Source organism: Podarcis muralis, chromosome 2 (assembly GCF_964188315.1).
Source record: "Podarcis muralis chromosome 2, rPodMur119.hap1.1, whole genome shotgun sequence".
NCBI classification, from domain to species: domain Eukaryota; kingdom Metazoa; phylum Chordata; class Lepidosauria; order Squamata; family Lacertidae; genus Podarcis; species Podarcis muralis.
This window is the reverse complement of record NC_135656.1, coordinates 33,577,966-33,590,396: the sequence shown is the minus strand read 5'-3', so window position 1 is coordinate 33,590,396 and position 12,431 is coordinate 33,577,966. Positions and strand designations below refer to the sequence as shown.

Genomic DNA, 12,431 nt, shown 5'->3' with positions numbered 1-12,431 from the left:
AGGGGCCTCTCAGAAACTCCTACACGCTTTGTCCAGCTACTTTCAGATCAGCCAGCGAGAGCTTCCAAGTCTGTGAGCACCTAGAAAGGAATGCTGTGATCACCAATAGTCAGCATGGATTTCTGAAAAATAAGTCATGTCAGACTAACCTGATCTCGTTTTTTGACAGAATTACAAGCCTGGTAGATGAAGGGAACGCAGTGGATGTAGCCCACCTTGATTTCAGCAAGGCATTCGACAAGGTGCCCCATGATATTCTTGGAAAGAAGCTGGTAAAATGCGGTCTTGACTATGCTACCACTCAGTGGATTTGTAACTGGCTGACTGACCGAACCCAAAGGGTGCTCATCAATGGTTCCTCTTCATCCTGGAGAAGAGTGACTAGTGGGGTGCCACAGGGTTCTGTCTTGGGCCCGGTCTTATTCAACATCTTTATCAACGACTTGGATGATGGACTCAAGGGCATCCTGATCAAATTTGCAGATGACACCAAACTGGGAGGGGTGGCTAACACCCCAGAGGACAGGATCACACTTCAAAACGACCTTGACAGATTAGAGAACTGGGCCAAAACAAACAAGATGAACTTTAACAGGGAGAAATGTAAAGTATTGCACTTGGGCAAAAAAAATGAGAGGCACAAATACAAGATGGGTGACACCTGGCTTGAGAGCAGTACATGTGAAAAGGATCTAGGAGTCTTGGTTGACCACAAACTTGACATGAGCCAACAGTGTGATGCGGCAGCTAAAAAAGCCAATGCAATTCTGGGCTGCATCAATAGGAGTATAGCATCTAGATCAAGGGAAGTAATAGTGCCACTGTATTCTGCTCTGGTCAGACCTCACCTGGAGTACTGTGTCCAGTTCTGGGCACCACAGTTCAAGAAGGACACTGACAAACTGGAACGTGTCCAGAGGAGGGCAACCAAAATGGTCAAAGGCCTGGAAACGATGCCTTATGAGGAACGGCTTAAGGGAGCTGGGCATGTATAGCCTGGAGAAGAGGAGGTTAAGGGGTGATATGATAGCCATGTTCAAATATATAAAAGGATGTCATATAGAGGAGGGAGAAAGGTTGTTTTCTGCTGCTCCAGAGAACTGGACACGGAGCAATGGATCCAAACGACAAGAAAGAAGATTCCACCTAAACATTAGGAAGAACTTCCTGACAGTAAGAGCTGTTCGACAGTGGAATTTGCTGCCAAGGAGTGTGGTGGAGTCTCCTTCTTTGGAGGTCTTTAAGCAGAGGCTTGACAACCATATGTCAGGAGTGCTCTGATGGTGTTTCCTGCTTGGCAGGGGGTTGGACTCGATAGCCCTTGTGGTCTATTCCAACTCTATGATTCTATGAAGTGTAGCATATTCCCTTCCCTCCCTAACAAGCAGACAAGCAGTTTCCAACATGCAGAGCTGGCAGAGAGAGAAGAGGCAGGGGAATTTGAAAAGATTCATTGCACGGAAAAAAATTCCTTGATGTGTTTGAGATTTGACCTTGCACTCGCTGGCCTGAGAGTATCCCTGAAATCTAAGGAGCCTTACATCTAAGCAGCAGGTGTGCAGAAGGTTGCACCACCGTCCTCTTAGCCAACAAGTTACTTTTACCTACAGAAGACAGAAGTTTAGGGCAGGGATGGGGAGCCTCAGGCCAAGGAATGTGGCCCTCCAAACTTCCTTCAGTGTTTTTGCCTAGCTAGAATGTGTCTTTGAACTCTGATCATGCCTCTCGCTTGCCTTGATGGAATATAGAGGGGGTTGGTTTTCTGTGTGTGTGTGTGTGTGTGTGTGTGTGTGTGTGTGTGTGTCCAAACTAGCCTGCTGTACAAAGGTGAAATTTGTATTAATTACTCCACCCATTTTTGCCTCTGGTCTTGTCTACCCGTTGGCATGCAGCTCCCAGAAGTTGGCCCCTGGTCTGCAAAAATGTTCCCCATCCCTGGGTTTAGGAAGGGCCATTTTCTCAGTTGTGAATGAAGCCAAATGGTTCACAACCACTCTTTGGCTGTGTACATGCACATTGCCTGCTTAAATCACAGCTAAGGTGGGTTTTTCCCCCTCAAATTGTGGAAAAACACATCAAAATGCAGTATTTCATAAGAAATAACAGGACAGGTACAGGAGAACTATGGATTGTGGCCACTTCCCAAACTAGCAGTGAGACTGCACTGGTTGCAGAGTAAACAGGAGTGTGTACACAGCCTTTAACAGTGCAAATGTGTGTGTGTGGACCTAAGAGTCAGTGGGACTTGTTCTCAAGTAAATATGAATAGCATAAAAATACTTCCACATGTAGGATTTATTGAGGGGTGTCAGGCACAACAATTCATTTTCCTAGCACCCGACACTTGCTGCCCTCACAAAGACCAGGCTGACCTAAGAACATTTGCATTATACACACAAGAATTTCTACAGTAGTTAAAATTGTTAGCAGGATTGGAATATCACTTGTAGTTTAAGGGTGAATTCTGGACACCATGGAGATGTAAAAGATCTGGATCATCATAAAAGATGTAGAAGGAAATAATAGGACCGACAAAGGGGAGGATGGAAGTCCAGGAAATTCCTTGGAATCTTGTTTTTATTATTTATGTTTGATATATTTCTGTAAAATCTTAATTTGAAAAACCAAATAAATAAATTTATATAGAAAACAGAATTTCTACAGTCATGGGTTGTGTTGCAGAAGGAAATGATGTTAAAGCTCTGGGGTGTGCCTCCTCTTACTACTTACTGGCTATTTTTGCTTTTTAAGAAACGGGTGCTTGGAGACTTTGGAAACTTAAGCAGGAAAAAAATAATAATTTTACAACAAAATTGGTAAAACGAACGCTGTGTTGGGAAATAGAATTCTTTCAAGAAAGTGTGGTTGTTGTTTTGTGTGTGTGTGTTTTCACTCACTCACTCACTCACTCAGTGGTTGTCACAGGCTTCCAATTCTGAACAAGATGTTAAATAAACAACTTAAGATTTTCTCCAGAAAATCTATCCCCCCCTCAGGCTGAATGGAGACCCAAGTAAATTGTTCCCTCACAACTCCACTTCTCCTGCCTCAAATTCAGCTCCCCAATTCTCACTTGTCTGTATACTATTAAAAGGCACTATCACTCTAAGATCAGAACTTCTTTCCCTGGCTGTAGATATTTCCTCAGGGCGAATTACACACACACAGCTCAGAAGCTATACTCTTATCCCTCTTGAACCCCAAGAACCAAAAACTCTCAGCTGCCTTTTCTTTTTCCCTCACAAAGTGCTTGTCTCCACCCCCTTCTGGCTAACTGTACCCACAGCCAATCAATCAGAACGAGGCTCCGGCCCAGTACTTTGTAAGCCTATCACTCTGGTGGAATTCCACGGCACTGCACCACCAACCAACCTCCGGTCTACTTGGCACTTTCCGTCACAGTGATCCTCAGGAATAGGAAAATGGCCCTGGACAGTTGATGCTCTCACCCCTGCGCACCCTCTCCTGCTTACAGAGTCCTGTGAGCTCCCTGGAGTGAGATGCTTGCTAACCGAAGACTCAGAACATCCCCACTAAACTGGGCTTGCCCTGGCTCACTAAACTAAAGCAGCAGCAAACTGCAGAAACAGATCTTTAATTGGGTAAACAGCAACCCCAAATGGCTACAAATCCAGGTAAGAAACAGGTTTGTAGAGGTAGTAGGGAGCGATCTGTTTGTACCAGGCTGAATAGGCTTACTTGTTGATGCCATCTCCTTTAAAAAAAAATAACTTTTTAATTCAAAATTAAAACAAAACATATTATCCAGAAACATATCATCCTTATTCCCCCCCATTTTTCCTCCCTCCCTCCCCCTCCCCCCACAGAAACCACCCACCCCCACCCCCGACTTCCCTCAGTTCCAGTCTTTGATTTCTCTAAAAATGCTGTTTTCTGCATGTTACACAGTTGTATAGATCTTCAAACTATTTAGCTGATTATCAATAAATAGTTTGTGAATGTTTATTCAAAGCCAGCCAAGGAGTCCAGTTTGCTTGGTTGCATCTTCAGATACTTTGTAAAGGGTTCCCATTCATCTTTAAAGTCACAGTTGTCCTTGTCCCGTGGCTTGTATGTCAGTTTTGCCAGTTCTGCATAGTCCATCAATTTTTCTTGCTATGATTCTTTAGTTGGGCTTGATTCTTTAGTTGTTGATGCCATCTCCTGATCCAGAAGTGAATCCCCCCCCAAAAAAAACCAACCCCAACCCTGCTGTTATACCCAGGTCCCACAGTTAGTGGCCCGGAAAGCCCATCTGTTATGTTCCTGCAACCAGTAGATTTGGGAACCACCAAAGCATCCTTACTCCTGAGAGCCGGTGTGGTGTAGTGGTAAGGAGCAATGGACTCGTAATCTGGTGAACCGGGTTCGCTTCCTCGCTCCTCCACATGCAGCTGCTGGGTGACCTTGGGCTAGTCACACTTCTTTGAGGTCTCTTAGCCTCACTCACCTCACAGAGTGTTTGTTGTGGGGGAGGAAGGGAAAGGAGAATGTTAGCCACTTTGAGACTCCTTCAGGTAGTGATAAAGCAGGATATCAAATCCAAACTCCTCTTCTTCTTCTCCTTCTCCTTCTCCACATCTACTTGCATTTGCCAAAATGCCAGTCAAGAGATGGCTTCCCCCAAAAGAATCTTGAGAAGTAGAGTTTCCCCAGGAAGTGGGATTGTTTGTTTCAGCTCTGTGCAGGAAAAAAAAGGGTTTCCTAACAACTCTCAGCACCCTTAACAAACTACAATTCCCAGAATTCTTTGCAGGGAGCCACAATGGTTTAAAGTGGTACAATACTGCTTTCAGTGCATAGTATCAAAGAGGCCTTTATAAATATGTTATAGACACTTGTGCCAAGCACGTGCCACAAGGTGGCAGCCGTGGAGCAAGATGTGTGTTCCAGCTCCCAGGAGGTGCTACTTTAAGGCAAGGGGAGGGCAAATAATGCCATGATTAATGACTAATTTATTTTTAAAAAATATGAAAGCAGCTGCAAAGTCCTGGGGGCACACAAAAAAGTCTCAAAGAGATGCCTGAAAGTCAAAAGCAAGGATGCCCGTTTCATTTCTGCTGGGAGAGTGCTCCACAGTATGGGACCAGCAAAACAAAGTACCTAGAAGACCTACTTCCAGAGCACAGAGACCAAGCCAAGACTTAAGATCTTCTGTGGAAACCCTGTTGGTCACTCTGTGGCTAGTGGACTGTCACTTGGTGACAATATGTGAGTAGGATTTCTTCATGGAACAATGCTGAATTGCCATTTGTTCTGATTCAGTGTTAAGGAGCAAGTTTTTGTGGGGACAGCGCTGGGTAAAAAGAAAAACATCACTCGGACACTGTGCTTTAAAGCCTAGAAAGCAGGGGGCAAAAAGCAGAATGAGCCCTAAGTTGGGTGCATTAATTTCAGTAGGTCTACTCTGAGTAAAACTTTGTGGACCACCACCCAGAGTTACCCTGTCTACTTATCAATAAAACATCCCTCAGGACTGCCCAGCTCCCCCACTAAATGTCAGCCAGCCAGCCAGTCCAATTTTATTGTTGGGCGAGAGTGGTTAACAAGACTACAGATGCAATTAAGAGACACCACCTCTCTAGATCAAAACAGCAAGAATACAAATGGTTTGGTCCACGCCAAAACAAACCGATGCATTGCACTTGCAGATTGAAATTCCACAAAACCTATCCATAAGATTGAACAGACTGCATCGTCTGAGGAACATGACCCTTATAGGTTTTCCCTGCTGCAAGTTATGCGGCTTCTGGGACAATCCTATGCACATTCCATTACTCAAAAAGAAGTTCCACTGTCTTCACTGTAGGTAGAGCATGCACAGGAATGTAGGCTTTGTTGGGCGCACTCTGTGTGTACTCTTGTCCAGTCAAATCCATCAATGATCTTTGTGCTTATTATCCTACGGTTTATTCGCACCCATTGAAAGCCATCTGTCTTGCTGTGCTTAATCTGGCAAAAATGCATTTTCAGCCCCAATGTATACAAAACCCTGATGGGCATCTACAAATAGAGATCATCTGTTTCTGGAACAAGGGCATTTGGCTACTCTCTACGTAGAGCTTTTCTCCTGATCAAAATAGTGGTAATGTGGGGGCGGGGGAGACAGAAAACCCAGATTGGGGCCGCGGATGTTAGGGGGGAAACTGTTAAACCCACTCTTCCCTGCTGCACTCATGATATGGATTCAAATATGGAAATGATCAACGGGACAATGGAAATGGATTTTCCGTGCCCTAATGGTGGCCGAGAGATTGCTATTGAGGAATTGGAAAAATAAAGATATGATACCCTTCAATCAATGGACTTGTGATATGACATCACTGGCAGTTTATGAACTGTTTACGGGCACAGACTCTGTATGGATAAATACGGTAACATTTGGAATGAGTTTATACAAAATGTAGCAGGCTATTAACATTTACATAAGCACTAGGACAATAACACTATACCACTTTATACAGGAATGTATAGGAATACTGTATCATATATTGCTCTTTTTGGTATATTTTCTCTTTTATAAGTATCCTTGTTGTTTTTCTCCCTCTCACTTTCCTTTTTTTCTGTATCACTCTTATTTAACTGAAATCACCTTAATAAAATATAAATGATATGGATTCAAATATGCACACTGATGCTATTTATTTATTTTAAAATGATACAATTACTAATTATTCATTGCTTATAATCATTAAAATTATATTGTTAATCGTAATAACTTATTCACCACAATAACGAATTATGTGATTGTCGTCACATTTGTTATGGCCCCAAAGAGAACTGTCAAACTTTAGTTATTTATTTAGAAGAATGTACGGTACCTACTGCCTCTCCACCCACCTATAGTGTACTCTCAATAGATGCCAGATCTCTCAGCCCTTTTGCAAAGAAGAGTTGCATTTATCTATTATCAGCCAGTTGGCCAGCCATCATTGTTCAGTGGGGCATCCACATTCCTAGATGGGGCATTTTGCAGGGAGGTGCCTACAGAGCATCTTGTGACGCCAATGGAGTTGTGACAGCTTGTAACGGATGCCTCTCATATTGTCTTTAGGAGCAAGCATCCCACGCTAAGACTCTCTCCGTGCTGCAGGGGGAACGCACTAGAACGATCAGTGGAGCTTACGGGAAGAGTTCTCTGGGGAGCCTTCCCAGTCAGGGAGAGATTATAGAGCTGATATAGCCAACCTCCCTCCCCTTTCCTAACCATGGGGATTACAGCACTTTAATAATCCACAGACATTATTAACCCATGGAAGGGCTGACTGGGCCCCCCTCCAGCCCCTGCTGTTTTTGTGGCTGAAGCTAATCGCCCTGGGATTAGCATTCTCAAGCAATTATTCTGCATCGCGTATAAATTTCGTCTACAAAATCAAAGGCGGAAAGGGTAAGATTATTCTGTTTTGTCGTTATGAGCTAGGTGGACCTATGGTACATATAGAAAGCTGACCATTGGTCCATCTGGCACTGGTCTGGCAGCAGCACTCCATGGCTTTCTGACTGGATCCCCCCCCCCCCCCAGTCTACTTGGGAGATGCCAGGAATTGAACCCAGGACTTTCTTCAGGAAAAACTGATGCTCTACCACTTTGCTATGGCCGTTCCCTGAATAGAATCGTAGCGTTGGAAAGGACCTTGAGGATCATGTAGTCCAACTCTCTGCAAAAGTGCAGTTGTACCGTACAGGGATTGAACCTGCCTTGGTACAAGGGAGCTTCCTTGTGCTTCTACATCAGGGAAAGGCTAGCCAGTCAGAAGCGTTCTCATCTGGACCAGTTGAAGTGTATGGGTTTGCTTCCACCTTCTGCAGAGATATTCGAACCTTTCAGCTTACTAAAGGACTCTCCCAACCTGTGGCTCTCAGCTGGGAGTGAGGATAGGAACCTCTTGGAGTAGTTTTTAGTCTTTTGGACTAAAACTTCCCATCAACCCCAGCCAGCACAGCCACGGTGTAGCTCAAAACATCTGAAGGACACCATTACAGAATGAAAATCCCCTTGAAGGTAAAAAACACAAGTGGCCACCACCAAAAAGTCTGTCACCACTTGCAGGGGATGGAGGAATTGGAAAATGGGCCTCAGGAAGATCTTAAAGAGGCAAGTTGATGTGAAAGTAGCACTAGCATTTTGAATTCTGCTAAGGAACAGACCTAAGGGACGCAGGTGGCGCTGTGGGTTAAACCACAGAGCCTAGGACTTGCCGATCAGAAGGCTGGCGGTTTGAATCCCAGCGACGGGGTGAGCTCCTGTTCCTCGGTTCCTGCTCCTGCTAACCTAGCAGTTCAAAAGCACGTCAAAGTGAAAGTAGATAAATAGGTACCACTCTGGCGGGAAGGTAAACAGCGTTTCTGTGCGCTGCTCTGGTTCGCCAGAAGCGGCTTAGTCATGCTTGCCACATGACCCGGAAGCTGTACGCCGGCTCCCTCGGCCAATAAAGTGAGATGACACACTTGAATCAGGGTTAGACAGTGGCAGAGAGAAATTGCTGTTCACAATCAGGAACCTGCAGTGATACTTTGGAGGGGAGGGGAACGAACACACACACACACACACACACACACACACACACACACACACACTAGCAATTTTATAAAACTCGCACCTATATGGCCTGGAGTAATTTATTTTCTAAAACATCCAAGCTGTTAAAAGTATTCTACAAATTGTCCCTTCCCCCTCCCCTTTTTTAAAGGTGCCAATGAGAATTGCTTGGTTGGTGCTTTTATTTTATATTTTCAGTCATTTATTAGCCATGCATAGCACAGAATTAGCCATTCGGTCACCAGAGCAGAAGAACATGTTGATGCTTTCAGCAACTCACAAGTGGCCTCTTGGCAAATTTGCTTTATGGTCTCTAACCTACTGTGCACTCTTTGCAACTGTACGAACTTACCTGCCAGTTCTGCCGATTAGGCAGCCTTTTGGAATTGCCAGTTGCTCTGATTCAGTGGTAAAACACAGGGACACACACACACACGGAAAACCCAGTCCTGTTTCCTAAAAATGCAGCACAAAAGGAAGTGTGGAAGAACCCTGAGTTTCTTATTATTATTATTATAATTTATTATTACGGTCAGAGACCAGCTTGAGCCTGATTTTCCTGGGTAACAGCTGCTCTTGAGCTCAATGCACGGCATTTTACAGCCCACTTGGTTCTCTTTGCACAAATTTGTTGTTATTGTTATTATAAAAAGAAAGCTGGTCAAGTTCTACAGAAGCTGCTGGTTCTTCTCTGTACAGCAACAAAGGAGCAGCAGTGTAAAAGATTCAATGCAGCTCTCAAGAAACCCACTGCTTTTAAAACAGTTGGCAATCCCGCAAATGCAAATCCCCCTCTGGACAAAACAACTCCATGCCCCAGTGAGCACATGAGAAAAATGGGTGGCACGGGATTGGGTGGGTAAGGCAGCCCCCCCCCCCCGGTGCATTTCCTTGCCAAGGCTTTTCCTAATGGCCACCCTAACAATATGGCTTCGGCCTGAAATGCATGGCTGTTGCAACAGCGAAACTGTGCATGCCTTCCCCCAGGGGAGGAAAAAGTGTTGCAAAACAAGCTTCTTAGGAAGGGCAGGATATAAACTGAAATAAGAATGGTGGTGCCGATTGTGATTGCTGGGCTTGGAGATTGGTATAGGTTCCAACTCACCCCCAGAAACATCCCCACTCTCATCTCCACCCTGACCTGCACAAATGGTCATCGTGAATATGTAAGTTGAACCAAGAAAGATTCTGCTGGAGGCTTGGGTGGTGGCATTATTGTACTGGAGTTCATCCTGTTGACATGAACCAGCTCCTGGTAATGAATTGAGAGCGAGGCTGGAAGGCCAGGAGGGGTTGACCGCTCACATGCTGTGCTGAGCTATCCCACAAGGCTCTGGAACTTTACAAAGATTTAAACGTAAAATAAGCACACGCACACAAACAAAATCAAGGTGACTTTTCCCCTTCTGGTAAACAGGGTTCTTTTTTTTTTCTTCTCTTGCATTTTTCATAACAAACAATCAAGGAAAACAAGAACAAAACACATCCGTAGAGGAGGAATAATTTCCATAACATACACAACAGACAGAGGAGAAAGAGAGCTATAATTAGAAAACATTCCAGAAAATGAAACAGTTTATATATAAACTGTTAATTAAGCATTATCATTTAAAAAAAACCCTGATTGGCTCCATCTCCAGGAATGAGAGTTGAAGACAGGATATTATTTCCTGGCTGCTTTCAGTTGCTGTAATAGACCAGAAGATTCCCCCCTCTCAGCCAAAACAAGAACCACACCACCCCCCGCAGGATTCCAGTCAGAGCAGTTTCCAAGGGTTCCGTCTTACCATCAGAAAGCTTTGAAATACATACAGGAAGTGGTGCAACAAGTTCATGGGTCTTGCCCCATAGATAATTTTACCATTGATTGCTTTAAAGAAAATTCTTTTTAAAAATAAAAATAAAAATGGAGTGTCAGGGACAGACATTCCAGTCAAAGGAAAACGGTTCCTTGTGAAGAGGAGAGGACGTGTGCTCACAACCCCCACCCAATGGCTGCTGGAAGTCAAAATTAGGGTTTTAAGCACTCAAATTTAATGAAAGGCTCAAGTCAGCATCCAACAGGGTATCTCTGCGATGAGAACCTACATGGGGCTATTGGTTTTAGGTGGCTGGTTTCAGATACCACTTTGAATTTAGGAAGGGCTAAGCACCACAAGTTTTTCTCCTCAATCCCCAACCCTGGCAACCTCAAAAACCTTATTCTGAACATGTGTTTCCCACAAAAAATCTAATTGAATTGGGGGGTGGGGTGGGGAGAGAACAAAAGATCAGCATGTTTCTCCTCAGACCTAACAGGCCACAGTACGCTCTCCCTCCACCCCCTCCATGGGCTCAATATGGACACCACATTAGTTTCAGGCTCACAGAAACCCTCACCACAAACTCACATGGAACTTACTCAGCTATTTATAGACAGTGTATAAAAGTGTCTCGTCATTCTCTTTTTTAAAAAATAGAATTGCTTCTCCAGAATTGTGCAGGAGTAGTCATGATGCCATTTTGTTTTTCTTCAGATTACAGAGGACAGTGTAAGATCCTGCCCCTGTTCCCCTGGCAAAGAGAGGGGAAGAGGGGAGTGGGTGGGTGGGGGGAAAAAACCCCTCCTCCAAGGGGAAAAAATGGAGGGGCAGGAGAAAAAGCTGGTCAGGTTGGCTGGGCCTTGCCCCTCCTCCCGGCTTGCGGGATGGGATACTTCACAGGTTGCTGAAGAGTTCGTTTTTCTTGCTCCAGTCCATCTGCGGCGCCCTTTTGCTGGTGCGTTTTTGGTGAGCTCGCTCCTTGGCCACGGCCAGCGGGATGTCCAAGTCAAGAACTGGGTCGGATACGGAGCTGTGCTTCTCTCCCTTCTCTTGAGAGTTGAGCTGCAAGGGTGACTGGGCAGCAAAGAGAAAAAGCAAGAATAAGTTGGCCAAGAGGAATCGCTGCGGACCCCACCTAAGCCTCCATGTACAACTCAAGGCCAAGGCAGCCAAGGTTTCTTTTCACACAAGTTTCTTGTTTCCTACCACTGTTGCTAACAGGGTTGTTGTTGTTGCTAAATTAAGAGCATTAGAAAGAGCTCGGCTGGATTATGCCAATGGGGGCCCATCAAGGCTCAGCATCCTGTTCTCACAATGGCCAACCCAATGCCTCTGTGAAGGCCACAAGCAAGACCTAAGTGCAACACCCACCCTCCCAGTTTGTGATTCCTAGAAACTGGCATTCAGAGGCATGTTGCTTCCCAACAGTGGAGGCACAACGTATTTAATATAATGACAATTAAATTGTGTTGTTTTTTAAATTAATTTTTTTTCACGAAGTTTTTATCTCTACAAAATAACAGAAATAATAAGCTGTGCATCCTATCCATCCCAACTGCACCTCCCCCTGTCTCCACGTTTCCCCCCACATACACACCCAAGTCAGAAGGAGTATCATGCCACAACTAGTTAAAAGCTAGAGTAAGGAGGGGGTGAACATGAAAGGTGTGAATTGAAATAAGTAGGTCCAATAATTTACACTTGGTTGCCTGGCAGAATTAAAAGTGGACCAGCCATGCATATTCTGCTCCAGTCACCAATGAGGAAATCTTGTCCAGTGATGTCGATTTCCACACACACCCTGGCTCTCTCACTTGACCTAGATCTAGCAAAAGTTCCAGAAAACCTCTAACCCGCTGCTCCAGTTAAGGGCCTGCAGGTGTCCTTCTAAGCGCTCAGTGAAACATGTAGTTCACAAAAGTCACAGGATATATAAGCCCAATGTAGATGATTGCGTGGAGAGTTATGCTCAGCGTCACACAAGAATTCTCAGGGAGAGAAGGCCACAGAACTGTTCCAGAGAAGGGACTGATGTAATTCAGCGTCGATCATTTGTTCTGTATTAAATTATGTTCATTATGTTGCAATTA

General features: G+C 44.6%; 1 protein-coding gene across 1 annotated transcript in view; it reads right to left on the bottom strand.

The window, feature by feature from the left end:
- Positions 1-9,925: 9,925 nt before the first annotated feature.
- The window catches only part of NHERF1 (NHERF family PDZ scaffold protein 1), a 59,881-nt gene continuing 57,375 nt past the window's right edge, over positions 9,926-12,431 (bottom strand). Inside the window, exon 6 of the mRNA XM_077924169.1 lies at positions 9,926-11,415. Coding sequence (XP_077780295.1) covers positions 11,236-11,415 — 180 coding nt within the window. The 3' untranslated portion in view covers positions 9,926-11,235. The remainder of the gene's footprint in view (positions 11,416-12,431) is intronic.